This window comes from Pelodiscus sinensis, unplaced genomic scaffold, assembly GCF_049634645.1.
Source record: "Pelodiscus sinensis isolate JC-2024 unplaced genomic scaffold, ASM4963464v1 ctg101, whole genome shotgun sequence".
In the NCBI taxonomy this organism is placed as follows: Eukaryota; Metazoa; Chordata; order Testudines; family Trionychidae; genus Pelodiscus; species Pelodiscus sinensis.
The window spans coordinates 266,425-293,947 of NW_027465991.1; the positions used below are offsets into that span (position 1 = coordinate 266,425).

The 27,523-nt window shown below is 70.6% G+C and overlaps 1 protein-coding gene across 9 annotated transcripts in view; it reads left to right on the top strand.

The window, feature by feature from the left end:
• PDE4A (phosphodiesterase 4A) overlaps nt 1-27,523 on the top strand; it is a 103,593-nt gene that overhangs the window by 61,132 nt on the left and 14,938 nt on the right. For 3 of the 9 annotated variants that reach the window (XM_075917791.1, XM_075917790.1, XM_075917794.1), the window contains 5 exons: nt 17,478-17,663; nt 18,672-18,708; nt 19,125-19,198; nt 22,153-22,202; nt 22,522-22,634. In XM_075917791.1, coding sequence (XP_075773906.1) covers nt 17,478-17,663; nt 18,672-18,708; nt 19,125-19,198; nt 22,153-22,202; nt 22,522-22,634 — 460 coding nt within the window. Of the gene's footprint in view, nt 1-156; nt 1,032-9,383; nt 9,847-9,968; nt 10,618-17,092; nt 17,347-17,477; nt 17,664-18,148; nt 18,194-18,280; nt 18,296-18,671; nt 18,709-19,124; nt 19,199-22,152; nt 22,203-22,521; nt 22,635-27,523 lie in introns of those variants that run through there. The other 6 variants (XM_075917792.1, XM_075917795.1, XM_075917793.1 and 3 more) reach the window with 6 other exon arrangements.

Below are 27,523 nucleotides of genomic sequence, written 5' to 3' on the forward strand. Positions count from 1 at the left end.
GCCCCAGCCAGAGGGAAGGGAGCAGGGGAGGGGGCAGAGGGAAGGGAGCCAGCAGGGGGGCAGAAGGAAGGGAGCTGGAGGAGGGGGGGTAGAGGGAAGGGAGCTGGGGGGGGGGGCTGGCGCTGAGGGGGGCACGGTTAGAATGGAAACATCTGGAGAATTGAGCTGAGGTCACTAAGGCAGGGCTCCTGCCCCCTGGGGAAACTGAGGCACAGAGTGGCAAAGGGCTCGCGCAGAGGGACTCAGCTCCTAGCCCTGCCCCTTACCCACAGTCCCAGGTCTCGGGCAGCGGCTGGGAGCGGCTGTGGCTGTTTGCGCTGGAGGGAGGGAAGGGAACAGCCGCTCTCCCCCCACCCGGCTCCGGGACCGCGGCTGGCTTTCCTGTTCCTGCTGCTCGCGGCGCGGAAGGCGGGGGAGCGGGCTGGGGAGCTGCCCTGCCTGCCACGTCTGGCTGGCCCAGGGTACCCCCTCCCCGAGCCCCACCCTGCAAGGCCGCTCCCAGGCGCAGCCGAGTTGCTGGGACCTTTGGCAGGCAAACGGCAGCTGCTCCAGGCACCAGAGGCCCTGCCAAGGAGTGACGCCCAGCGCCTGTCCCTCGGGCCTCCCGTGGTCCCCCCGCCCGTCGCACCAGCCTGTGCCCTGGCGCTGGCCCGGTGCCAGCTGGGTGTCTCTGGCCTGCTGGAGCCGCTGGCCTGGCACGGCCTCTGCCCGGCCTGCAGCCCAGCGAGCCCCGGAGCGCAGCCTCCCCCTCCGGGTGTGGACAGCAGCGTGTGCTGGGCTGCCTGGGGGCACCGCACCATGGCTCAGGACAGGCCCCGGAGGAGCCTGCCCCAGATCCCCGAGCTGGAGCTGCTGAGCCAACTGGACGACGAGGCGTTTCTGCCCAGCGCCCCCCCGCCCGGGCCCAAGGGGGGTGCCGCCGCCCGGCCCCCCCAATCGCCCGTCTTCTTCCCAAGCAGCTCGTCCACCTTCCTGACGAGGCTGCGGCTGAACAGGAGCATTCAGGAGCATCACCGCAAGCACAGGGGCGGGTAAGAAGCGGGCTCCTGCCGCCAGCCCGGGGCCAGTGCCCCCCAGCCTGGGCACTGGGCGGGAGAGGCCCTGACAGCCCCGGGGCTGGGTCTCCAGTGCCCCTTGGAGGGGACGGATCTGCACCCGCGTCCCCAGGAGTTGCTCTCTGGGCTTCTGCTACCTCCCCCACAGTCTGGGGAGCCAGGGTGCCTGGGTTCTCACCCTGGCCAGGCCATCAGTGTAGCACCCCCAGGGCCAGGGGCTTATCGGCCACCCCAGGAGTCCCGGCACTTGGCCGGCTTCTGTGGAGCCGCTGTGTCCAGCAGGGCATCATCCTCCGTTCTGGATTGTGGGGAAACTGAGGCACTCGTTCTCAGTCAGAGAGCACATAAGTGACTAGCTATTGACCCCCCAGGGTCCTGGCTGCCTGCCCCCGCTGCTCTGACCACTAGACCCCACTCCCCTCCCAGACCCGGGAGAATGCGGAGTCCTGGCGCCCAGCCCCCCCATTCCCCTGCTCTAAACACCAGTCTCCATGCACCTCCCCCTAAGCCTCTGCCTCAGTGTGGCCCTGTGACACCATGGGGGGCCGGCTGCTTCTGTCACCCGGTGTTCGCTCGCTCGGGGGTTTCAGTCACCGTGGGCCTCTGTGGGATCCGACTGTCCCATGCAGCTCTGCAGTGACACTGTGTGGGGGTGGGGGTGCCTCAGTTTCCCCAGGTGCTGCATGGGGGGGATGACTCACTGGGGCGGTATGTGCAGACCCTAACCCTCACCCTCTCACCTCCAGATAACCTCGGACCAGGGAGGACAATGGAGGAGGTGGGGCTGCCTGGGGCGAGTGAGCAGGGGCTGGGAGTGTGGGTCAGCCTGGGCTGGGCTAGGAGGAGTGAGGAGGCTGAGAGCAGGAAAAGGGGTGAGGGGCCCGGGAGCCCTCCCCCCCCCCCCCCCCCGGCTCCGGCCTTAACATCGATCCTGCGTCACGCTGTGTCTCGGAACAATAAACCTTCTGTTCTACCTGCCGCCTGAGACTCCCCTCTGGCTGCAGATGTGGGGCAGGGTTGGGGGCTCCCCGACGTACTGTCACAGGCACCGCGCCGCCCGTGTGTGGGGCACCGCCCGTGTGTGGGGCACTGCCCGTGTGTGGGGCACTGAGCCGCCCGTGTGTGGTATGGTCCTGCCCGTGTGTGGGGCACTGCCCCGCCCGTGTGTGGGGCACTGCCCCACCCGTGTGTGGTATGGCCCTGCCCTTGTGGGGCACTGCGCTGCCCACGTGTGGTATGGCCCTGCCCGTGTGGGGCACTGCACTGCCTGCCCATGTGGGGCACTGCGCCGCCTGTGTGGGGCACTGCACTGCCTGCCTGCCCATGTGGGGCACTGCGCCGCCTGTGTGGGGCACTGCACTGTCTGCCCGTGTGGGGCACTGCGCCGCCTGTGTGGGGCACTGCACTGCCTGCCCGTGTGCGGCACTGCGCTGCCTACGTGGGGCACTGCACCGCCTGCCCGTGTGGGGCACTGCACCGCCTGCCCGTGTGGGGCACTGCGCCGCCTGTGTGGGGCACTGCACTGCCTGCCCGTGTGGGGCACTGCGCCGCCTGTGTGGGGCACTGCACTGCCTGCCCGTGTGGGGCACTGCACTGCCTGCCCGTGTGGGGCACTGCGCCGCCTGTGTGGGGCACTGCACTGCCTGCCTGTGTGGGGCACTGCGCCGCCCGGCCCCATGGCTCTGGGTGTAGACAGGCCCTGCCCCGTGCATAAGGAACCTGCCTGGCCATGGCTCTGCTGCGTGGCTCCCGCCCCCTCCCGGCACAGAGCCGGGCCCCGTCGCTCGGGGGCTGGAGAACCACCAGCCCCCTGAGCACGTGGGGGCCCGGCTGGAAGGGCTGCGGGGCTGCTGGGACCTCAGGGACCCGCACTGTGCCCCTCCTCTGCCATGGCCTGCCCTGCTCTGAGCCTCAGTTTCCCCTCCTGCTTGGGATGGCAAGCCCCTTTGTGCCTCCCCCCCCGCACCGTAACCCGCCTGGGCCTCTCGGCCAGTGCGGCTCCAGAGGGGCAGCTGCTGTGGCCAGCCGGGGGAGCAGGACTCGGGGCCCTGGCAGTGGGTCTCTGCCATAGAAGGGCTGCCCAGGAGACAGCGCCAAGCTGCGTGTAAACGTGGGAAAGGGGGCTGGCCCCCGGGCGCCAGGCCAAGCACCGTCCCGTGCCGGGCTGGGAGCAGGGGGCGAGAGAAATGGGGATTCTGGCGCAGCCGGGCCCAGGCAGCGCAGAGAGCGGGACAGCGGGAGCGTTGGGCCAGGGCCGCGAGCTCGGACTCTAGGTTCTGTCCCCACCTGCTCTGTGCCTCGGTTTCCCCTCCCCGACTTAGACTGAGATCCTGGAGCAGCGGCTGCCTTGGGTCTGCCACACCAGGCCAAGGGGGCCCTGGTCTCGGGGGCGGGGTCTGCAGGACCCCCAGTGCGGGGGGAGGGTGCCTGGGGGGGGGTTGCTCTGAAGCCCCTTCCCTGCATCTCTGAAAATGAGTCCAGCTCCAGCGGACCACAGAACCTGCCGCCCAGCTGACGTGGCCCCAGGACAAACCCCACTGGAGAGGGGGAGGGCTGGAGCCCACGTTCAGTGGCCCCATGAGGCGGACCCATGGGGGTGGGGATCTGGGCCCAGTGGTCTGGCCCAGGTCAGGAGGGGATCAGGTCCCTGGGGACCAGACGGGGCAGGCAGGGATCCAGGGCAGGTCCCCAGGGATCAGACAGGGATCCGGTCCCAGCTCCGAGCCTGCCGGGGGGCTCAGTCCGGGCTGCGTCCGTGTCCGGCCCCCTGTGCAGATCACGCGCCCGCAGGCTGCAGGGGAAGCGAAAGCGGCGTCACGGCCCGGCGAGCGGCTGCTGCTCCCTGCCCGGAAGGCCGGGCCGCTGCCAGCTCCTTGGGCGCGGCTGATGGGCCCCGATCCTGCCAGTGTTGTGGGGGGCTGCCCTGGCCGAGCCCCGGGCCAGGCGCCTCCCTGCCCCCCACCCCCTCTCGGGGCCCTCGGCTTCTGGCGATCGGCCCCAGCTGCTCCCCTGCGGGGGGCCTGGCACTGGAGCGGCTCCTGGTGCCCATCCCCCCTTCTGGGTGCAGCTGTGGGGCCTGGCTCAGCCCCCCCGGCACCGCGTCCCACCCCGGCTTATCGCCCCAGTGGCCTTGCGGCGAGTGGCACAGGAAGCTGCAGCGCAGGCTGATGGGGCTGATAAGCGGCAGGGGAAGTTGGGCTGGACCAGGCAGCCCTGCAGGGGTCAGGCCCAGGGCTGGGGACCCAGCGGGGCCCGGAAAGGGGGGAAGTAAACCCGCCCGGCCCTGGTGTCCTGTGGCCCTGGGGAGCCGGGAGGGCCCATTGCGGGGGGAGGGGTGTCCTGTGGCCCTGGGGAGCCGGGAGGGCCCATTGCAGGGGGAGGGGTGTCCTGTGGCCCTGGGGAGCCGGGAGGGCCCATTGCGGGGGGAGGGGTGTCCGTGGCCACAGAGAGCCGGGAGGGCCCATTGCGGGGGGAGGGGTGTCCGTGGCCACAGAGAGCCGGGAGGGCCCATTTCGGGGGGAGGGGTGTCCGTGACCACAGAGAGCCGGGAGGGCCCATTTTGAGGGGGCGGTGTCCGTGGCCACAGAGAGCCGGGAGGGCCCATTTCGGGGGGAGGGGTGTCCATGGCCACAGAGAGCCGGGAGGGCCCATTTCGGGGGGAGGGGTGTCCATGGCCACAGAGAGCCGGGAGGGCCCATTTCAGGGGGAGGGGTGTCCGTGGCCACAGAGAGCCGGGAGGGCCCATTTCGGGGGGAGGGGTGTCCATGGCCACAGAGAGGCGGGAGGGCCCATTTTGAGGGGGCGGTGTCCATGGCCACAGAGAGCCGGGAGGACCCATTTCGGGGGGAGGGGTGTCTGTGACCACAGAGAGGCGGGAGGGCCCATTTTGAGGGGGCGGTGTCTGTGGCCACAGAGAGCCGGGAGGACCCATTTTGAGGGGGTGGTGTCCGTGGCCACAGAGAGCCGGGAGGGCCCATTTCGAGGGGGCGGTGTCCGTGGCCACAGAGAGCCGGGAGGGCCCATTTCGGGGGGGGGGCGGTGTCCGTGGCCACAGAGAGCCGGGAGGGCCCATTTCGGGGGGGGGGGGCGGTGTCCGTGGCCACAGAGAGCCGGGAGGGCCCATTTCGGGGGGGGGGGCGGTGTCCGTGGCCACAGAGAGCCGGGAGGGCCCATTTCGGGGGGAGGGGTGTCCATGGCCACAGGGAGCGGAGGGAGGCAATTTTAGGGGGGTGCCAGTGACCTGGGACCCCAGGGAGCCAGTCCGTGAAGGGGCAGTGTCCTGGGGAGCCAGGGTTCTGGGGGGGCCAATCTCTGGGGGGCGCCGGTGTCCAGGGAGCCGGGAAGGCTGATCTTGGGGGTGCTGCCCCCCACCGACGGGACGTGACCAGGGCAGCTCCCATGGTTACAGCAGCGGGGACTGGGGGCCTGGACTCCTGGGTTCCATCCCTCACTCTGGGGCGGGGCAGGAGGAGTTGGGGTCCCCTCCCGGGCCTGCACATGCTGTGGAGCTGGGCCCACGAGAGGGCAGCTCGACCCTGCCCCCCTGGATTTTCTGCTGGGGGGGCTCTCAGAGCAGCCGCCTGCCCCTGCAGTCTGGGAAGGGGCAGCTGCTCTGGTTGCAGGCGAGGGGAGGGGGCGGGGCGGCCGGCACAGCCATCGCCACCTGTGCCCCGCCCCCTGCATCGCTTGGGGCCTTTGTGGCTGAGCCAGGAGAGGACCCAGGAGTCCTGGCTCCCAGCCCCCTGCTCTAACCACTAGCCCCCTGTGCCGTAGTGGGGGTGTGCCGTAGTGGGGGTACTTGCTGGGCTGTGGTGACCCCTGCTGTCTGGAGCAAGACCCAGCAGGGAAAACCTCACTATGCAAAGGTGTCGCCAAACCTGTTGAACCAGACACCCCCCCATGGAGAGGAACAAAGGAAGGGGGATGCTGCCCTGGCTGGGGGGCAGGGCTGGAGGAGGGTGGGTTAGTTGCTGTCTGGGAGCATGGAGGAGACAGCCTAGGGAGAGGGGCTGGAGTTTAGGGGCCCAGTCTCCCCCATCTCAAGGGGGCCTGAGGCATCCTAGCCCAGCTCTGGGACCAGATTCCATCTGTGCTGTGCTGTACCCTGGAGAGGCAATAAACTTCCTCTATTCCACCGGCTGGTGCAGTCTGTTTGTGCCATTTCGGGGTGCAGGAGAGGGGGACCCCAACGCGCCGTCACAGGGGTACCTTGCTGGTTGCTGTGCTGGGCAGTGGGCTGTGGGTGACCCCCACTGGCTGCTGGCTACAGCACGGCCCAGCAGGCCAGGGGGTGAGTCGCTATGCAAGGGGGCTCCGAGCCTGTCCGACCAGCAACCCCCCATGGAGAGGAACAAGGAAGGGGGATGCCGCCCCTGGCTGGGGGCAGGGCTGGAAGAGGGTTGGTTAGTGTCTGTCTGGGAAGCAGGGGAGAAGGAGCTAGGGAGGGGGCTGGGATTGTGGGGCCCAGCCACCCCCCATCTCAAGGGGGGCACTGAGGCCTCCTAGCCCCAGTTCCTGGAACCAGGTGACATCTGTGCTGTGTTCTGGAGAAGCAATAAACTCCCTCTGTGCTACCGGCTGGTGGGGTCTGTTCGTGCCATTTCGGGGGGGCAGGAGACGGGGAAACCCCAACGCGCCGTCACAGCCCCACGGCCCAGTCCCAAGGTCTCAGAGGTGCCCTTGCTGGAAGAGCCCTGAGGAGTCACCTTGTCCTGCCCCGGCTGGGAAAGCTGCTGATGGCAGAGGGCTGGCTCTGCGTGGAGGGGGCCCTGACCCTGCCGGGGCTGTGCCAGGTGGGGGGCCTGGCTGTGCTGGGGGGGGCGTTGTGCCATTGTGGGGGGCCTGGCTGTGCTGGGGGGGCGTTGTGCCATTGTGGGGGGCCTGGCTGTGCCGGGGGGGGCGTTGTGCCATTGTGGGGGGCCTGGCTGTGCTGGGGGGGCGTTGTGCCATTGTGGGAGGCCTGGCTGTGCTGGGGGGGGGCGTTGAGCCATTGTGGGGGGCCTGGCTGTGCCGGGGGGGGCGTTGAGCCATTGTGGGGGAGCTGGCTGTGCCGGGGGGGCGTTGTGCCATTGTGGGGGGCCTGGCTATGCTGGGGGGGGCGTTGTGCCATCGTGGGGGAGTTGGCTGTGCTGGGGGGGGCGTTGTGCCATTGTGGGGGGCCTGGCTGTGCTGGGGGGGGCTTTGTGCCATTGTGGGGGAGCTGGCTGTGCCGGGGGGGGGGGGCGTTGTGCCATTGTGGGGGAGCTGGCTGTGCCGGGGGGGGCGTTGTGCCATTGTGGGGGAGCTGGCTGTGCCGGGGGGGGGGCGTTGTGCCATTGTGGGGGAGCTGGCTGTGCCGGGGGGGGGGGCGTTGTGCCATTGTGGGGGAGCTGGCTGTGCCGGGGGGGGGCGTTGTGCCATTGTGGGGGAGCTGGCTGTGCCGGGGGGGGGCGTTGTGCCATTGTGGGGGAGCTGGCTGTGCTGGGGGGGGCGTTGTGCCATTGTGGGGGGCCTGGCTGTGCCGGGGGGGGGCGTTGTGCCATTGTGGGGGAGCTGGCTGTGCCGGGGGGGGCGTTGTGCCATTGTGCGGGGGCTGGCTGTGCTGGGGGGGGCATTGTGCCATCGTTGGGGGGCTGGCTGTACTGGGGGTGTGTGTGGCTGTGCTGGGGGGGCCTGGATGTGCTGGGGAGAAGGAGAGACTTTGGCTGTGCCGGGGGGGGCGTTGTGCCATATGGGGGGGCCCTGGCTGTGCCGGGGGGGCGGGGACCCTGGCGGGGGCCACGTGGCCTGTGGCTGACTCTGCTCCCCCCTCCCCTGCTCCAGGTAAGTCGATTCGTTTCCTCCGGCCTGAGGCGTTGGGACGGGGTAAGAGCCTGGGGTGACTGAGTCCTGGCGGCGGGTGAGGGGCCGATCTGCCCCCGCGCTGCCCCGGTCCTGCCGGCTCTGCCCCGAGGGGCCCCCGGTCACGCCAGCACCACCCGCTGGGCCCCCGGGGGTCCGGGTGCAGCACAGCCTGGGGGGCGTCACCTGCCCCCTTCGGGGCGTTCCTCCCGGCGCAGCCCGCGGTCCCGCTCCCCTTCGCTCCCCGTCCCAAAGCGCCGCCGGGGGGCCGGCCCCCAGCACAGGCTGCCCCTTGGGGGGTCGCACTGTCCCGGTACGACCCTGGGCAAGACTCTGGGCTCATTGCGCCTCAGTCTGGGCAGCACCCGGCCCAGGCACCCCTGCACGGGGGGATCCGGAACACCTGGGGGCCAGGTCGTTATCCCCGGTCTGGGACCGCCCCCCCGGGTCCCATCTCCTGCTCACGCTGCCTGTCCAGTGGCACCGTGCTAGAGTGCAGCACCCCTGGAGCGGCCCGTGCGCCCAGAACAGCTCGGGGAGGGGAGTGGGGTCCAGTGGTTAGAGCAGGGGCTGGGAGCCAGGACTCCTGGGTTCTCCCAGGACTGGAGGGGCAGGGACACTGGCTCCCTGTCGTCATGGGTCAGTAAATAAGGAGGCGGGGCTGGCACCCTCCCACCCCTGAGCCGGAGCCGGAGCCGGAGCCGGAGCCGGAGCTGGAGCGCTGGTAAGAGCCGGAGCAGGTGGAAGGCGTCTGGAGCCGGCAGGGGCTGGGCCTGGGGGAAGAGGGGACCCCGCGGGGCAACTGGGTCTTTGGCTCCAGCCACTGCTGCCTGCACATGGGGCTGGGGGACCTGCCCCCCCATTTCCTTGCCTCAGACTCCCTGCCCTTGTAAATCAGGGATTGCCTTAGGGCTCAGCCTGTGGGAGACCCTACAATAACAGCCCCCCCTCCCCCTCAGCAACCCTACAATAACAGCCCCCCTCCCCCTCAGCAACCCTACAATAACAACCCCCCTCCCCCTCAGCAACCCTACAATAACAACCCCCCTCCCCCTCAGCAACCCTACAATAACAGCCCCCCTCCCCCTTAGCAACCCTACAATAACAACCCCCGTGCCCCTTAGCAACCCTACAATAACAGCCCCCTTCCCCCTTAGCAACCCTACAATAACAGCCCCCCTCCCCCTTAGCAACCCTACAATAACAGCCCCCCTCCCCCTCAGCAACCCTACAATAACAGCCCCCTCCCCCTTAGCAACCCTACAATAACAGCTCCCCTCCCCCCTGAACAACCCTACAATAACAGCCCTCCTCCCCCTGAACAACCCTACAATAACAGCCCCCCCTCCACCCTGAGCAACCCTGCTCTGCCCAGCAATGCGCTTGGGGAGGGGGCTGGGTTCCACGTGTGACTCTCACTGGGCCTTGACACAAGTCTCTTCCCTTCTTCTTCCATCACTTTGCACCCGTGCAAAGGTGCTGGGGTGCGCACACGCATGTGCCAGGCATGTTGTCTGCAGGGTGCCTAGGTGTGCATGCACACGCGTGTGCCAGGCCTGTTGCCTGCCAGGTGCTGGTGTGTGCATACGCGTGTGCCAGACGTGTCTGTGTCTCCCTCTGCAACCTCTGGCACTAGCAGCTGTGTGTGCCAGCAGCTGTGAACTGTGCGAGGTTTGATTGGAGCCCACGGGACCCCTCGAGCCAGGCGGGGGGCGGGGGGAGGCCTGGCCTGCAGGGGGTTCTGCAGCGTGGGGCCTGGGGCTGAGCCAACACCCTCCTCCCCCCTGCAGCCCCGGGTCCCCGCCCGTCCCGTCCCGAATCCACCGCCAGGCTTTGCAGGCAGCCAGGCCCCTGGAGCTCCGCAGACGGCTGGGCCCCCCGCCCCACCCGGGCGGGCCCCCAGCGCCTGGGTCCCCCGGCCCATGCTCCTCTCCTGCAGCGAGGCAGACCTGGGCCAGCCCTGGCTGGGCAGGTCGGTGAGCGGAGGGGGGGCGTTTGTGTCCGTGTGTCTGTCTGCGCTGATGGGAGGTGCGTTTGTGGGCACTCGTGTGTGAGTTCGTGCGCGGGCAGCGTGCCCGCTGGGGGCGAGGGGTTTGCTCTCATTCGGGGTGACTGGCCGTTATTGGGCATTGCTGCCCAGCTCCCTGCCTTGCCCCTGCCCCCCACCAAGGCCTGGCTGCACCCCAAGCTTGTGGGGCTGGGCAGGAGGGAGGGGGTGTTGGCTGGCTCCTTGCCTGGGCAGCTCAGAGCCTCTAGCGCCACCCCCGCCCCTGCCAAGGCCGTGCCGTGACCCGAGCGTGCCCGGTCTCTGCTGCACCAGAACGAGCGCCGGGAAGGGTAGTGGAGCCCTGGCCCGTCCTGGCGGGGGTGGGGTTGGGGTGGTGCTGACTCCGGGCTGGGGGGCTCTGCGCTGGGTATCCCTGCCCCCGCCAAGGCCCAGTGCAGGAGGCTGGGGAACGGGGCTAGGTCCTCACGGGGCCCTGCTTTTGGGGCTCCCCGCCTTGTCCTCTGCCCAGGCCGGGAGCCAGGAGGCGGCCGTTGCCGGAGCCGCCCGCAGTGAAATGTCAAGCAGGAAACTGGAGCCCGGCGCTATATTTACATCACGTCCTGGCTCTGCTTTCCCCCAGCTCGGGGCTGGGATGCTCCGACGCCTTGTTTACCCTCCGAGCCGGCCGGGCCCAGAGGCTCCAGCGATGGGCTCGGTCCCAGTGGCCAGCGCGGGCCCGGAGAGCAGCAGGGGCCGGTGCGTTCGGGGCGCTCAGCGCTGGCGCTGCCTGGGGCCGGTGATTGAGGGGGTGGGGGTCGCCCTGGAGGGGACAGGCCCCAGGCTGCCCGAAGCGCAGGGTGGGGAACGAGTCACAGGCCCTTCCCTTAAGGCAGGGCCGTAGGGTTAGCCGCAGCCTGGTCCCATGGGTGGGGGCTAGGCTGGGTACCCGAGTTCTGGTCCCTCTGCTGCTTTGGGCCGCGGCTCCCCACCACTCCACGGAGACGGGACCCTGATCTGGGCCGGGGTCTGGGCAGCCCCATCTTCCCTCCCCGAAGCTGCCTGGCTGCCCCTTGCATTGATGTGTGGCTGGCTGTGCCCGCTCAGCCTGGCATGTGGGCAGAGACCTGCCTCGGGCAGGGCACGAGCGCGGTGGGACGGGGCCCTGGTGAGTCACCAGCTTGGGCCTTGTGCACCTGGGGCAGGGTGTGCACGAGGGCTTTGCTCACAGCCCCGCTGGCAGCCTGGAGCGAGTCCAAAGCCAGCTCCATCTGTCCCCTGGAGGCCCCAGGGAGAGGGGGCGGAGGCAGGCCCATGGGAGGCTGGCTGCCCGGGGAGGGAGGAGCAAAGCCCACTGAGCCAAAGCCTTGTTTGTTCTGGCTTCTGCTTTCTCCTGCGGCCTCTGTCCAAAGCCCTTTGCAAACACCCAGGAGTTCAGCTTTGCGGCCCTGTGTCGTGGGTGGGGAAACTGAGGCAGGGGGCTCCTCGGAGGCTCCATGGAGGAGAATAGAACCCAGGCACCTGCCCGCCAGCCCTCTGTTCTAGCCACCAGACACAGGGCTGTTCCCAGGACGGGCGCTATGTTTCTTCCCCCTGCCCTGCCTGTGCTGTGCTGCTCTGAGCCGGGCCAAGGGCTGTCAGGCCTCGTGGGGTGCAGGGGGATCCCCGGGGTGGGCTGCTCGCTGTGGGCACAGAGGGCCCTGTGCATGGCTCCCTCCTGCCTTCCCAGCCCCCACCCCGTGCAGCTGCGGCTGGCCACAGGGCACTGACCTGGCCTGAACTGCCGTGGAAGTGCCCCTCCCCCCGCAACCCTAATCACACCCGGTCTAATTTCCCACCTAGGCGGGTGGGAAGCCCTGGGCTGGGTCCCTAGGCAGGGGGGAGTCTCCATCCCTAGGGGTGTTTAAGTCTCGGCTTGACCAAGCCCTGGCCAGGATGACTGAGTCGGGCTGGTCCTGCCTCGGGCAGGGGGCTGGACTTGTCTCTTCCAGCTCTAGGATTCTCTGACCCCGATCAGCAGAGCCCTCCGCAAGCTCCTCCCTGCCTGCCCCAGGGCTCATAACGCTGCGTCACCCCAGGGCTCCCTAATCTTATCTGATCCTTTCCTGTGCCCTGACGGCAGCACCAGCCGGAGCATGGACCTGCCCGCCCCGCCCCGTCGCAAGGGGGTATGCAGTGCGGTGTGTGTGTGCACGTGGGCCGGGGGTGTGAACAATGCAGTGTGTGTGTGCGTGCACAGGTGGGCAATTCAGTGCACTGCGGTGTGTGTGCGCATGTGTGCCGGGGGTGTGAACAATGCAGTGTGTGCGTGCCCAGGTGTGCAATTCAGTGCACTGCAGTGTGTGCGCGTGTGTGCCGGGGGTGTGAACAATGCAGTGTGTGTGTGCGTGCACAGGTGGGCAATTCAGTGCACTGCGGTGTGTGTGCGCATGTGTGCCGGGGGTGTGAACAATGCAGTGTGTGCGCGTGCAAAGGTGTGCAATTCAGTGCACCGCAGTGTGTGTGTGTGTGCGTGTGTGCCGGGGGTGTGAACAATGCAGTGTGTGCGCGTGCAAAGGTGTGCAATTCAGTGCACTGCAGTGTGTGTGCGCACGTGTGCCGGGGGTGTGGACAATGCAGTGTGTGCGTGCACAGGTGTGCAATTCAGTGCACTGCAGTGTGTGTGTGTGTGCCGGGGGGTGTGAACAATGCAGTGTGTGCGCGTGCACAGGTGTGCAATTCAGTGCACTGCAGTGTGTGCGCGTGTGTGCCGGGGGGTGTGAACAATGCAGTGTGTGCGCGTGCAAAGGTGTGCAATTCAGTGCACCGCAGTGTGTGTGTGTGCGTGTGTGCTGGGGGTGTGAACAATGCAGTGTGTGCGCGTGCAAAGGTGTGCAATTCAGTGCACTGCAGTGTGTGTGCGCACGTGTGCCGGGGGTGTGAACAATGCAGTGTGTACGTGCACAGGTGTGCAATTCAGTGCACTGCAGTGTGTGTGCGTGTGCCGGGGGTGTGAACAATGCAGTGTGTGCGTGCACAGGTGTGCAATTCAGTGCACTGCAGTGTGTGTGTGTGTGTGTGCCGGGGGTGTGAACAATGCAGTGTGTGCGTGCACAGGTGTGCAATTCAGTGCACTGCAGTGTGTGTGTGTGTGTGTGCCGGGGGGTGTGAACAATGCAGTGTGTGCGTGTGCACAGGTGTGCAATTCAGTGCACTGCAGTGTGTGTGTGTGCACACGTGTGCCGGGGGGTGTGAACAATGCAGTGTGTGCGTGCACAGGTGTGCAATTCAGTGCACTGCAGTGTTTGTGTGTGTGCACGTGTGCTGGGGGTGTGAACAATGCAGTGTGTACGTGCACAGGTGTGCAATTCAGTGCACTGCAGTGTGTGTGTGTGTGTGCACGTGTGCCGGGGGTGTGAACAATGCAGTGTGTGCGTGCACAGGTGTGCAATTCAGTGCACTGCAGTGTGTGTGTGTGTGTGTGTGCGGGGGGAACAATGCAGTGTGTGCGTGCACAGGTGTGCAATTCAGTGCACTGCAGTGTGTGTGTGTGTGCCGGGGGTGTGAACAATGCAGTGTGCGCGTGCACAGGTGTGCAATTCAGTGCACTGCAGTGTGTGTGCACGTGTGCCGGGGGGTGTGAACAATGCAGTGTGTGCGCGTGCACAGGTGTGCAATTCAGTGCACTGCAGTGTGTGTGTGTGTGTGCACGTGTGCCGGGGGTGTGAACAATGCAGTGTGTGCGTGCACAGGTGTGCAATTCAGTGCACTGCAGTGTGTGTGTGTGTGCCGGGGGTGTGAACAATGCAGTGTGTGCGTGCACAGGTGTGCGATTCAGTGTGTGCACAGTGCACCGTGGGGGTGCAAGTCGATGTGCGTGCAATGCCCTGTTTGCGTGAGCAAGTCACAGTGTATGTGATGCCCCCAGCCTCCCCCCACACCCAGCAGCAAGCCTGGTAGGGGCAGCGGCCAACGGGTTAACCTGTGGGGTGAGTCACACAAACACCTGGAGCCCAGGAGCAGCTGATGGCATCACCTGCCCCCCCTCCCCTCCCCCGGCACCAGGCGCCAGCGGGGGCAGGGGCTCAGCTCCCCCTCCCCCACAGCTGCCAGCACCATGGGCGACCTCCCAGCTCTGCCTGCGGGGGCTTGAAGTGAGGAGCTGGCTCAGCCCCCCCAGGGGGAGTAGGGGAAGTGTGCGAGCCCCACGTGCAAGGTGTGTCTGTGCGTGCACCACTGCCCTCTGCTGGACACACCGTGCCACGGCCGCTCCTGTGCCTGGCCAGCTCTCCATTAGCCTGTTACTAGTGAGCAGGTGTGGCGTGAGGGCAGGGGCTGCAGGTTGGGCAGGGGAGGCACCAGCAGAGCTGGGGGGGGGGATAGAGCAACCTTGGCAGAGATGGGATGGGGGAGGGGAGCAGGGCATGGAGCAGGGGCATTGCGGGGGGGGGGGACAGGAGGTAGGCGGGGGGAGGGCTGTGATGGGGAGGTAGGTGGGGGAGGGGAGCAGGGCGTTGGGCAGGGGATGGGGCATTGCGAGGGGGGGACAGGAGGTAGGCGGGGGAGGGCTGTGGTGGGGAGGTAGGTGGGGGGAGGGGAGCAGGGCATGGGGCATTGCGAGGGGGGACAGGAGGTAGGCGGGGGGAGGGGTGTGATGGGGAGGTAGGTGGGGGGAGGGGAGCAGGGCGTTGGGCAGGGGATGGGGCATTGCGAGGGGGGGACAGGAGGTGGGCGGGGGGGGAGGAGTGTGATGGGGAGGTAGGTGGGGGAGGGGAGCAGGGCGTGGGGCAGGGGATGGGGCATTGCGAGGGGGGGACAGGAGGTAGGCGGGGGGAGGGCTGTGGTGGGGAAGAGGAAGGGGAGGTAGGTGGGGGGAGGGGAGCAGGCCATATAGCAAGAGATGGGGTGTGGTGGGGGAGAGGGTGGAAGGTAAATGTGGTGGGGGAAGGGAGAAGTGGGGGAGGAATGTGGTGGGGGAGGGGCACAGGGAAGGAGGAAGTGCGTGGTGGGGGAAGGAGTACCGGATGCGGTGTGCTGGGGAGGGGAGGGGGCTGTGGTGGGGGAGAGGGTGGGGAGGGGGAGGGGAAGGGGGAGGGGAGAGGGTGGGGGAGGGTTGCAGGCAGGAAGCAGGGCATGGTAGGGGGAGGAGCGTAGGAGGGGAGGGGAGGGGAGGGGACGGGAGGTAGGTGTGGGGGGTGGGGAGCCAGGTGTGTAGTGGGGGCAGGCGAGGCAGGGGAGATGGGAAGTGCACAGAAGGAGAAGGAAAGGGCGTGGCGGGGAGGGGCATGGGGAAGGAAGAAGGGAGTGGTGGGGGATGGAGCCCTGGTGGGGTGTGCTGGGGAGGGGAGGGGGCAGTGGAGTGTGGCGGGGGAGGGCTGCAGGCCATGGTGCAGGAAAGGGGCGTGGGGCGTGGTGGGGGATGGAGCGCGGGTGGGGTGTGCTGGGGAGGGGAGGGGGCAGTGGAATGTGGCAGGGGAGGGTTGCGGGGCGTGGCGGGGGAGGGTTGCGGGGTGCGGGGCGTGGCGGGGGAGGGTTGTGAGGCGTGGCAGAGAGGGTAGCGGGGTGCAGGGCATGGCGGGGGAGGATTGCGGGGTGCAGGGCGTGGCGGGGGAGGGTTGTGAGGCGTGGCGGGGAGGGTTGTGGGGCGCAGGGCGTGGTGGGGGAGGGCTGCGGGGCACGGGGCGTGGCGGGGGGAGGGTTGTGAGGCGTGGTGGGGAGGGTTGTGGGACGCAGGGCGTGGTGGGGGAGGGCTGCGGGACGCGGGGCGTGGCGGGGGAGGGTTGCGGGGCACGGGGCGTGGCGGGGAGGGGCATGGCGGGGGAGGGTTGTGGGGCACGGGGCGTGGTGGGGGAGGGGTGCGGGGCGCGGGGCGTGGCGGGGGAGGGTTGCGGGGCGCGGGGCGTGGCGGGGGAGGGTTGCGGGGGGCGTGGCGGGGGAGGGCTGCGGGCGTGGCGGGGGAGGGCTGCGGGGTGCAGGGCATGGCGGGGAGGGTTGTGGGGCGCAGGGCGTGGTGGGGGAGGGCTGCGGGGCACGGGGCGTGGCAGGGAGGGTTGTGGGGCACGGGGCGTGGCGGGGGAGGGTTGTGGGGCGCGGGGCGTAGTGGGGGAGGGCTGCGGGGCGCGGGGCGCGGCGGGGGAGGGCTGCGGGGCGCGGGGCATGGCGGGGGAGGGCTGCGGGGCGTGGCGGGGGAGGGTTTGTGAGGCGTGGCGGGGAGGGCTGCGGGGCGCGGGGCGTGGCAGGGAGGGCTGCGGGGCGCGGGGCGTGGCAGGGAGGGTTGTGGGGCGCAGGGCGTGGCGGGGGAGGGCTGCGGGGCGCGGGGCGCGGCGGGGGAGGGCTGCGGGGCGCGGGGCGTGGCGGGGAGGGTTGTGGGGCGCAGGGCGTGGTGGGGGAGGGCTGCGGGGCACGGGGCGTGGCAGGGAGGGTTGTGGGGCACGGGGCGTGGCGGGGGAGGGTTGTGGGGCGCGGGGCGTAGTGGGGGAGGGCTGCGGGGCGCGGGGCGCGGCGGGGGAGGGCTGCGGGGCGCGGGGCATGGCGGGGGAGGGCTGCGGGGCGTGGCGGGGGAGGGTTGTGAGGCGTGGCGGGGAGGGCTGCGGGGCGCGGGCGTGGCAGGGAGGGCTGCGGGGCGCGGGGCGTGGCAGGGAGGGTTGTGGGGCGCAGGGCGTGGCGGGGGAGGGCTGCGGGGCGCGGGGCGCGGCGGGGGAGGGCTGCGGGGCGCGGGGCGTGGCGGGGGAGGGCTGCGGGGCGTGGCGGGGAGGGTTGTGGGGCGCGGGGCGTGGTGGGGGAGGGCTGCGGGGCGCGGGGCGTGGCGGGGGAGGGTTGTGAGGCGTGGCGGGGAGGGTTGTGGGGCGCAGGGCGCGGTGGGGGAGGGCTGCGGGGCGCGGGGCGTGGCGGGGGAGGGCTGCGGGGCGCGGGCCGCGGCGGGGGAGGGCTGCGGGGCGCGGGGCGTGGCGGGGGAGGGCTGCGGGGCGTGGCGGGGAGGGTTGCGGGGCGCAGGGCGCGGTGGGGGAGGGCTGCGGGGCGCGGGGCGTGGCGGGGGAGGGTTGTGAGGCGTGGCGGGGAGGGTTGTGGGGCGCAGGGCGTGGTGGGGGAGGGCTGCGGGGCGCGGGGCGTGGCGGGGGAGGGCTGCGGGGCGCGGGCCGCGGCGGGGGAGGGCTGCGGGGCGCGGGGCGTGGCGGGGGAGGGCTGCGGGGCGTGGCGGGGAGGGGCGTGGTGGCGGCAGGGAGGGGGCGGGGAGGGGCCAGCAGCTGCCAAGCCCAGAGGCGGGTTCTTCCGCCCCCCCAGCCCCGCCTGGCCTGGCAGTTGGGGCCCGGGGCCCTTGCCCACCCCTGCACCAGCCCCTTCCCCCGGGGGGGCAGGAAGCCGCCGGGACAGGCCTCCCGGCCCGGCTGCGGCAGTTCCGGGCGGCGCGGGCCCATGCAGAGGGGGGGCGGGCGGCTGGCGGTGACCCCCGGGGCCCAGCCATGCGGCACTAGCCATGGCGCTGCCCTGCGGCTCCCTGCGCCCCCACAGGTGAGTGCTGGGGGGGTGCGCCGGGAGGAGAGGAGCCTGCCAGAGCCGGGGGGGCAGGCTGGGCTGGCGGGGGGGGGGGGGGGCGCTGGGGTGCAGGACCCCCCCGTTCACCTGGCTTCTGTCTCCTGCAGCTTCGAGGTGGAGAATGGCCCCTCCCCGGCCAGGAGCCCCCTGGACCCCCAGGCCAGCCCCGGCCTGGTCCTGCACCCCAGCTTCCCGTCCGGCCAGCGGCGCGAGTCCTTCCTGTACCGCTCGGACAGCGACTACGACCTGTCGCCCAAAACCATGTCCCGCAACTCCTCCGTGGCCAGCGACGCGTGAGTGCCCCCGGCCTGCCCCACGGCCCGCCCCACGGCCCGCCCCATAGCCCCCACGCCCTCTGAGCCTCCCCCGCAACTCCTCCGTGGCCAGCGACGCGTGAGTGCCCCCGGCCCGCCCCACGGCCCCCGTGCCCTCTGAGCCTCCCCCGCAACTCCTCCGTGGCCAGCGACGCGTGAGTGCCCCCGGCCCGCCCCACGGCCTGCCCCACGGCCCCCGCGCCCTCTGAGCCTCCCCCGCAACTCCTCCGTGGCCAGCGACGCGTGAGTGCCCCACGGCCCGCCCCACGGCCCGCCCCCCGCCCCCCGCGCCCTCTGAGCCTCCCCCGCAACTCCTCCGTGGCCAGCGACGCGTGAGTGCCCCCGGCCCGCCCCACAGCCTGCCCCACGGCCCCCGCGCCCTCTGAGCCTCCCCCGCAACTCCTCCGTGGCCAGCGACGCGTGAGTGCCCCACGGCCCGCCCCACGGCCCGCCCCACGCCCCCCGCGCCCTCTGAGCCTCCCCCGCAACTCCTCCGTGGCCAGCGACGCGTGAGTGCCCCCGGCCCGCCCCACGGCCCGCCCCACGGCCCGCCCCACGGCCCCCCGCGCCCTCTGAGCCTCCCCCCGCAACTCCTCTGTGGCCAGCGACGCGTGAGTGCCCCCGGCCCGCCCCCCCGGCCGGCCCCACGGCCCGCCCCACAACCCCTGTGCCCTCTGAGCCTCCACCTGCAACTCCTCCGTGGTCAGCCCCTGCAGCCCGACTCCCACAGCGCCCCGCGGCCCCCTGCAATCCCCAGCCTGCCCCTCGCTGTCTCCCCCGAGCCTCCCCCGCACTGCCTCCGAGTCAGCCCCTCTTACCTGCCCCCCACGTCCCTCTGAGCCTCCCCTGGCTCTCGCCTGAGCCCGGCTGCCCCACTGCCTGGCCCCCCAGCTTGTCCCCAAAACCCCTGAGCCTCCCGCCACCGCCCCCTGAATCTGGCCCCCGCCCCGGCCCCCTCTCACCCTCTCTCCTTTCTCTGCTGCGCAGCCACACGGAAGACCTGATAGTGACGCCCTTCGCCCAGGTGGGTGCTGGCCCCGGGGGGGTTCGTGGTGGCCCCCGCCCGCCAGGCACGATGGCGCCCGCCCCAGCTCCGAGCCTCGGCTGCCTTGGGCCTGGCTCCAGCCTCCACCCCCCAAGGGCACCTCACTGCAGGGAGCCCCTGCGGCTGCCCCCAGTTCCCCCCCGCCCTCCTCCCGTGCTGCAGCCCTGGGGACCCTGGACGGGGCCCCAGCCCCCCAAGGTGCCGCTCTGAGCATGGGACGCCCTGGGGAACAGCCCGGACGGGGCCCCTGGAGGGGGCCTGGCTGGGGGGGGCCCTTTGGGACAGGAACGGGCCAAGAGCTGAATGCTGCGAGCTCCAGCGGGTCGGGCCCCAGGGTGTGGGCCCCCGGCAGGGAGGGGGCCCCAGCTGCAACCCCGACCCCCTTCTCTCTGCAGGTGCTGGCCAGTCTGCGCAGTGTGCGGAGCAACTTCTCCATCCTGGCCAACGTGCCCACCCCAACGTCCAGCAAGTGAGTGACCCCGGGCCCCGGCCCCCCCTCGCCCTCTGGGCCCCGGCCCCCCTCGCCCTCTGGGCCCCCAGCCCCCTTCGCCCTCTGGGCCCCAGCCCCCCTCGCCCTCTGGGCCCCGGCCCCTCTCGCCCTCTGGGCCCCCGGCCCCCGCTCGCCCTCTGGGCCCCCGGCCCCGCTCGCCCTCTGGGCCCCCGGCCCCCCCTCGCCCTCTGGGCCCCCGGCCCCCCTCGCCCTCCGGCCCCCCTCGCCCTCCGGCCCCCGGCCCCCCTCGCCCTCTGGGCCCCCAGCCCCCTTCGCCCTCTGGGCCCCGGCCCCCCTCGCCCTCTGGGCCCCCGGCCCCGCTCGCCCTCTGGGCCCCCGGCCCCCCCTCGCCCTCTGGGCCCCCGGCCCCCCCTCGCCCTCCGGCCCCCGGCCCCCCCTCGCCCTCCGGCCCCCGGCCCCCCTCGCCCTCTGGGCCCCCAGCCCCCTTCGCCCTCTGGGCCCCGGCCCCCCCTCGCCCTCTGGGCCCCCGGCCCCGCTCGCCCTCTGGGCCCCCGGCCCCCCTCGCCCTCCGGCCCCCGGCCCCCCTCGCCCTCCGGGCCCCCAGCCCCCTTTGCCCTCTGGGCCCCGGCCCCCCCTCGCCCTCTGGGCCCCCGGCCCTGCTCGCCCTCTGGGCCCCCGGCCCCCCTCGCCCTCTGGGCCCCCAGCCCCCTTCGCCCTCTGGGCCCCGGCCCCCCCTCGCCCTCTGGGCCCCCGGCCCTGCTCGCCCTCTGGGCCCCCCGGCCCCCCCCTCGCCCTCTGGGCCCCCCAGCCCCCTTCGCCCTCTGGGCCCCGGCCCCCCTCGCCCTCTGGGCCCCCCGGCCCTGCTCGCCCTCTGGGCCCCCGGCCCCCCCTCGCCCTCCGGGCCCCGGCCCCTCTCGCCCTCCGGCCCCCGGCCCCCCCTCGCCCTCCGGCCCCGGCCCCCCTCACCCTCCGGGCCCCCAGCCCCCTTCGCCCTCTGGGCCCCGGCCCCCCCTCGCCCTCCGGCCCCGGCCCCCCTCGCCCTCCGGGGCCCCGGCCCCCCTCGCCCTCCGGCCCCCGGCCCCCCTCGCCCTCTGGGCCCCAGCCCCTCTCGCCCTCCGGGCCCCAGGCCCTCTCGCCCTCTGGGTCTACAGCCTCCCCATCACCCCCCCCCAGAACCCCACACTTCTTACCCCTTTCTTTGCCCCCTGCCGCCCCCAGCCCCTCTTCTCCTGCCCTGGCTGGGGGTGGCAGGGGGCTGCGGATGTAAGGAGTCAGCCCCCCCAGTAGAGGTGGGGGGCCCCCCAGTAGAGGTGGGGGGAAAGCCCCAGTAGTCGCAGGGCAAAGTGCTGCCCCCCAGGCGCGCGCCCCCAGCCCATTGTCTGCACTGACAGAAAAGGGGAGCCCTGCAGCCCTGGACCCCCAGCCTGGGTGCTGTGTGGGGCAAGGCCCCCCAGGGGAGCAGCGCAGGGCCCCCCAGCCCTGATAAATCACCGCCTCCCCCCAGCCACCAGGCTGCCCCCCAGCCCCACTGCAAGGGCCTGTTCGCCCATCACGCCTGGGCCCCGAGCCCCACGGAACGTTCTATGGGGCCTGATTTGCAGCCATGGAGAAAGGGCGCAGGAGGGAGACTCCTGCCTGGGCAGCGTGGGGCTGGCAAGGGCCTGGCACCTGCTCCCAGCCCCTCCTTGCACTGCCCTGCCCCCCCCCCAGGGGTAAAGGGTGTGACTGGGTGCCCTGCGCTGCCCTGTCCCCCCCCCCCCACGGGTAAAGGGTGTGACCGGGTGCCCTGCACTGCCCTGCCCCCCCCCCCCCAGGGGTAAAGGGTGTGACCGGGTGCCCTGCACTGCCCTGCCCCCCCCAGGGGTAAAGGGTGTGACCGGGTGCCCTGCACTGCCCTGTGCCCCCCCCCCAGGGGTAAAGGGTGTGACTGGGTGCCCTGCGCTGCCCTGTCCCCCCCCCCCAGGGGTAAAGGGTGTGACTGGGTGCCCTGCACTGCCCTGCCCCCCCCCAGGGGTAAAGGGTGTGACTGGGTGCCCTGCACTGCCCTGTGCCCCCCCCCAGGGGTAAAGGGTGTGACCGGGTGCCCTGCACTGCCCTGTCCCCCCCCCAGGGGTAAAGGGTGTGACCGGGTGCCCTGCACTGCCCTGCCCCCCCCCAGGGGTAAAGGGTGTGACTGGGTGCCCTGCACTGCCCTGTCCCCCCCCCAGGGGTAAAGGGTGTGACTGGGTGCCCTGCACTGCCCTGTCCCCCCCCCAGAGGTAAAGGGTGTGACCGGGTGCCCTGCACTGCCCTGCCCCCCCCCCAGGGGTAAAGGGTGTGACCGGGTGCCCTGCACTGCCCTGCCCCCCCCCAGGGGTAAAGGGTGTGACCGGGTGCCCTGCGCTGCCCTGTCCCCCCCCAGGGGTAAAGGGTGTGACCGGGTGCCCTGCGCTGCCCTGTCCCCCCCCAGGGGTAAAGGGTGTGACCGGGTGCCCTGCGCTGCCCTGTCCCCCCCCAGGGGTAAAGGGTGTGACCGGGTGCCCTGCGCTGCCCTGCCCCCCCCCAGGGGTAAAGGGTGTGACTGGGTGCCCTGCACTGCCCTGTCCCCCCCCCAGGGGTAAAGGGTGTGACTGGGTGCCCTGCACTGCCCTGCCCCCCCCCAGGGGTAAAGGGTGTGACCGGGTGCCCTGCACTGCCCTGCCCCCCCCCCCAGGGGTAAGGAGCGTGACCGGGTGCCCTGCGCTGCCCTGTCCCCCCCCCCCAGGGGTAAAGGGTGTGACCGGGTGCCCTGCGCTGCCCTGTCCCCCCCCAGGGGTAAAGGGTGTGACCGGGTGCCCTGCACTGCCCTGTCCCCCCCCCCCAGGGGTAAGGAGCGTGACCGGGTGCCCTGCACTGTCCCAGTTCCTCCCCTGGGCCCTGTGGGGGCAGGTGGGAGGGTGGCTGGGATCCCGGGGCAGAGGGGCAGGTGCCTAACTCTGTGTCTTGCCCCCCAGGAGGTCTCCTGCAGGCAGCCAGCCGACTTTCTGCACGGCGAAGCTGTCAGGTACCTGTCGGCCGGCCTGGGGAGGGGCCCGGCGGGGCGCCCCATATCAGGGGCCCTGCACTTGGCACCGAACCTGTGGAGTCTGGTGACTCACCCGCCCTAGGGAGTCGGGGGTGGGGAGAGTGGAAAGGAGGGAAACTGAGGCAGAGGGAGGGTTGGCTTTCCCGGAGTTAACATCAAAGCCGGGGAGAGAACCGAGGAGTCCTGGCTCCCACCCCTCCCCCGGGCGCTGCTGGACTCAGCTGGGGCAGCTCCCCCAGGCCTCTGACCCCAGGGGGCCTTGCCTGGCCAGGGCTGAGGGTCGCTCTTCTGCCCCCAGAGGAGACCTACCAGCAGATGGCCAAGGAGACCCTGGAGGAGCTGGACTGGTGCCTGGACCAGCTGGAGACGATCCAGACCTACCGCTCCGTCAGCGAGATGGCGTCCAACAAGGTGGGGCTGCGCCCGGCGCCCGCCTGGCACCCCCGGGTGGGGCTCGGTCGTCCCTGCCTGTCGCCTGCCCCGCCGACGGCCCCGCTCGCCCCTGGGCGCTGGCATCCCCTCCGTCCGTCCGTCCGTCCCTGCGCTAACTCCCTCCGTCCGTCCGTCCGTCCCTGCGCAAACCCCTCCGTCCGTCCGTCCGTCCCTGCGCTAACCCCTCCGTCCGTCCCTGCGCTAACCCGTCCGTCCGTCCCTGCCTGTCGCCTGCCCCGCCGACGGCCCCGCTCGCCCCTGGGCGCTGGCATCCCCTCCGTCCGTCCGTCCGTCCCTGCGCTAACCCCTCCGTCCGTCCGTCCCTGCGCTAACCCCTCCGTCCGTCCGTCCGTCAGTCCCTGCGCTAACCCCTCCGTCCGTCCGTCCCTGCGCAAACCCCTCCGTCCGTCCGTCCGTCCGTCCCTGCGCTAACCCCTCCGTCCGTCCGTCCGTCCGTCCCTGCGCTAACCCCTCCGTCCGTCCGTCCGTCCGTCCCTGCGCTAACCCCTCCGTCCGTCCCTGCGCTAACCCGTCCGTCCGTCCGTCCCTGCGCAAACCCCTCCGTCCGTCCGTCCGTCCTTGCACTAACCCCTCCGTCCGTCCGTCCCTGCGCTAACCCCTCCGTCCGTCCGTCCGTCCGTCCCTGCGCTAACCCCTCCGTCCATCCGTCCCTGCGCAAACCCCTCCGTCCGTCCGTCCGTCCCTGCACTAACCCCTCCGTCCGTCCGTCCCTGCGCTAACCCCTCCGTCCGTCCGTCCGTCCCTGCGCAAACCCCTCCGTCCGTCCGTCCGTCTGTCCCTGCGCAAACCCCTCCGTCCATCCGTCCGTCCCTGCGCTAACCCCTCCGTCCATCCGTCCTTGCTCAAACCCCTCCATCCGTCCGTCTGTCCCTGCGCTAACCCCTCCGTCCATCCGTCCCTGCGCTAACCCGTCCGTCCATCCCTGCACAAACCCCTCCATCCGTCCGTCCCTCCCTGCGCTAACCCCTCCGTCCGTCCGTCCGTCCCTGCGCTAACCCCTCCGTCCGTCCGTCCCTGCACTAACCCCTCCGTCCGTCCCTGCGCTAACCCATCCGTCCGTCCGTCCCTGCGCAAACCCCTCCATCCGTCCGTCCGTCTGTCCCTGCGCAAACCCCTCCATCCATCCGTCCGTCCCTGCGCTAACCCCTCCGTCCATCCGTCCCTGCGCTAACCCGTCCGTCCGTCCCTGCACAAACCCCTCCATCCGTCCGTCCGTCCCTGCGCTAACCCCTCCGTCCGTCCGTCCGTCCCTGCGCAAACCCCTCCGTCCGTCCGTCCGTCCCTGCGCAAACCCCTCCGTCCGTCCGTCCGTCCCTGCGCTAACCCCTCCGTCCGTCCGTCCGTCCCTGCGCAAACCCCTCCGTCCGTCCGTCCGTCCCTGCGCTAACCCCTCCGTCCGTCCGTCCGTCCCTGCGCAAACCCCTCCGTCCGTCCGTCCCTGCGCTAACCCCTCCGTCCATCCGTCCTTGCTCAAACCCCTCCATCCGTCCGTCCGTCCCTGCGCTAACCCCTCCGTCCATCCGTCCCTGCGCTAACCCGTCCGTCCGTCCGTCCGTCCCTGCACAAACCCCTCCATCCGTCCGTCCGTCCCTGCGCTAACCCCTCCGTCCGTCCGTCCCTGCGCAAACCCCTCCGTCCGTCCGTCCGTCCCTGCGCAAACCCCTCCGTCCGTCCGTCCGTCCCTGCGCAAACCCCTCCATCCGTCCGTCCGTCCCTGCGCTAACCCCTCCGTCCATCCATCCTTGCGCTAACTCCTCCGTCCATCCGTCCATGCGCAAACCCCTCCATCCGTCCGTCCGTCCCTGCGCTAACTCCTCCGTCCGTCCGTCCGTCCCTGCGCAAACCCCTCCATCCATCCGTCCGTCTCTGCGCAAACCCCTCCGTCCATCCGTCCGTCCCTGCGCTAACCCCTCCGTCCGTCCGTCCGTCCCTGCGCAAACCCCTCCGTCCGTCCGTCCGTCCCTGCGCTAACCCTTCCGTCCGTCCGTCCCTGCGCTAACCCCTCCGTCCGTCCGTCCCTGCGCTAACCCTTCCGTCCGTCCGTCCCTGCGCTAACCCCTCCGTCCGTCCGTCCGTCCCTGCGCTAACCCCTCCGTCCGTCCGTCCCTGCGCTAACCCCTCCGTCCGTCCGTCCGTCCCTGCGCTAACCCCTCCGTCCGTCCCTGCGCTAACCCGTCCGTCCGTCCGTCCCTGCGCAAACCCCTCCGTCCGTCCGTCCGTCCCTGCGCAAACCCCTCCGTCCGTCCGTCCGTCCCTGCACTAACCCCTCCGTCCGTCCGTCCCTGCGCTAACTCCTCCGTCCGTCCGTCCGTCCCTGCACTAACCCCTCCGTCCGTCCGTCCCTGCGCTAACCTCTCCGTCCGTCCGTCCGTCCCTGCGCAAACCCCTCCGTCCGTCCGTCCGTCTGTCCCTGCGCAAACCCCTCCATCCATCCGTCCGTCCCTGCGCTAACCCCTCCGTCCATCCGTCCTTGCTCAAACCCCTCCATCCGTCCGTCCGTCCCTGCGCTAACCCCTCCGTCCATCCGTCCCTGCGCTAACCCGTCCGTCCGTCCGTCCCTGCACAAACCCCTCCATCCGTCCGTCCGTCCCTGCGCTAACCCCTCCGTCCATCCGTCCCTGCGCTAACCCCTCCGTCCGTCCGTCCCTGCGCTAACCTCTCCGTCCGTCCGTCCGTCCCTGCGCAAACCCCTCCGTCCGTCCGTCCGTCTGTCCCTGCGCAAACCCCTCCATCCATCCGTCCGTCCCTGCGCTAACCCCTCCGTCCATCCGTCCTTGCTCAAACCCCTCCATCCGTCCGTCCGTCCCTGCGCTAACCCCTCCGTCCATCCGTCCCTGCGCTAACCCGTCCGTCCGTCCGTCCCTGCACAAACCCCTCCATCCGTCCGTCCGTCCCTGCGCTAACCCCTCCGTCCGTCCGTCCCTGCGCAAACCCCTCCGTCCGTCCGTCCCTGCGCAAACCCCTCTGTCTGTCCGTCCGTCCGTCTCTGCGCTAACCCCTCCGTCCGTCCGTCCGTCCCTGCGCAAACCCCTCCGTCCGTCCGTCCGTCCCTGCGCTAACCCCTCCGTCCGTCCGTCCCTGCGCAAACCCCTCCATCCGTCCGTCCGTCCCTGCACTAACCCCTCCGTCCGTCCGTCCATCTGTCCCTGCGCAAACCCCTCCATCCGTCCGTCCGTCCCTGCGCTAACTCCTCCGTCCATCCGTCCTTGCGCTAACTCCTCCGTCCATCCGTCCATGCGCAAACCCCTCCATCCGTCCGTCCGTCCCTGCGCTAACTCCTCCGTCCGTCCGTCCCTGCGCAAACCCCTCCATCCATCCGTCCGTCTCTGCGCAAACCCCTCCGTCCGTCCGTCCCTGCGCTAACCCCTCCGTCCGTCCGTCCCTAGGCAAACCCCTCCATCCATCCGTCCGTCCCTGCACAAACCCTTCCGTCCGTCCGTCCATCCGTCCCTGCGCTAACCCCTCCGTCCATCCGTCCGTCCCTGCGCTAACCCCTCCGTCCGTCCGTCCCTGCGCAAACCCCTCCGTCCGTCCGTCCGTCCCTGTGCACACCCCTCCGTCCGTCCCTGTGCAAACCTTTCCGTCCATCCATCTCTGCGCAAACCCGTCCGTCCCTGCGCAAACCCCTCCGTCCGTCTGTCCGTCCCTGCGCAAACCCCTCCGTCTGTCCGTCCGTCCCTGTGCAAACCCCTCCGTCCCTGCGCAAACCCCTCTGTCCGTCCGTCCGTCCCTGCGCAAACCCCCCTACCTCTCCATCCACCCCTGCATAAGCCTGCATGTCCATTTCCATGTGTCTGTCCGTGCAGTCTCCTCTCTGCCCACCCAGCGACGCCTTCTCCTTATTTATCCCCTGCCTGTCCATCCCCGGTTTCTAAGATGCCCATCACCGTGGCTGCCTGGCCTGGAACCAGCGTTGCTTGTGTGGTGGTTTCTGGGTTGTATGCAAATGAGCAGGGCAGGACCGGCTCTGTGCCTGGCAGGATCCCAGTGGGGAGGGGGTTCTTGGCACCAGGCCCATTCTGAGGAGCAGTGGAACTCCCTGCTGCAGGACTCTGCCCAGTGGCTCAGAAGAGCCTGGGTGGGTCTGTGCAGTCACAGCGTTGGCACTATGGCTTGGGGGCTGGATCTCCTGCGTAGCAGGGGCCGGGTGCCTTCAGTGTCGATTTTGCTGTGGTGGAGCTAGCTGGTGTGAGCGGTGGGATACGCACAGCTACAGACTGACCTGCTTGGTGGGGGAGAGGGGCAGAGTGCGCCCAGCTCTGAGGGTGCTGCTGAGTAGGAGGATGCCTGGAATGGAGATGGCAACTGGATGGGCGTGTCCCCTGTTTGTGTCCCCCTCCCGTCCTGGTGAGCAGAGGCACCAGTGTGCACGTGTGCTCAGTGTGAGTGGCACTTTCTCTGGGCTGCCACAAGCCACCTCTTTCCTGGACGGGTGCGTGTGGGTTCACAGGCCTGTCTCCAGGCGGCTGTGACCTCACGTCCGGGCAGGGTGCACCCGTGGTGGGTAGCAGTGGTGGGGTGCACCCCGTGGCGGGTAGAGGGGGCAGGGTGCACCCGTGGTGGGTAGCGGGGGCGGGGCGACCTCATACTGAGTAGCGGGGGCGGGGCCACCATGCCCCTTGCAGTGACCCACGGCTGGTATCTGCAGCTCTCACTGCTCCGTTCAGGGACCCTCCGACCCTGACTCCCGTCCACTGTGAACCCCGGGTGAGGTCGGCATGGAAACGGGGACTCCCCTTCTGAGGAGGATCCAGGCTGTGTAAGGGTCCCTGTGCTCGCGGGGGGGGGGGCTGCTTGTGCCTTGTGTGGCTGGGGGCTGGGGGATGCTGGGAGCACAGCGGGGAGGG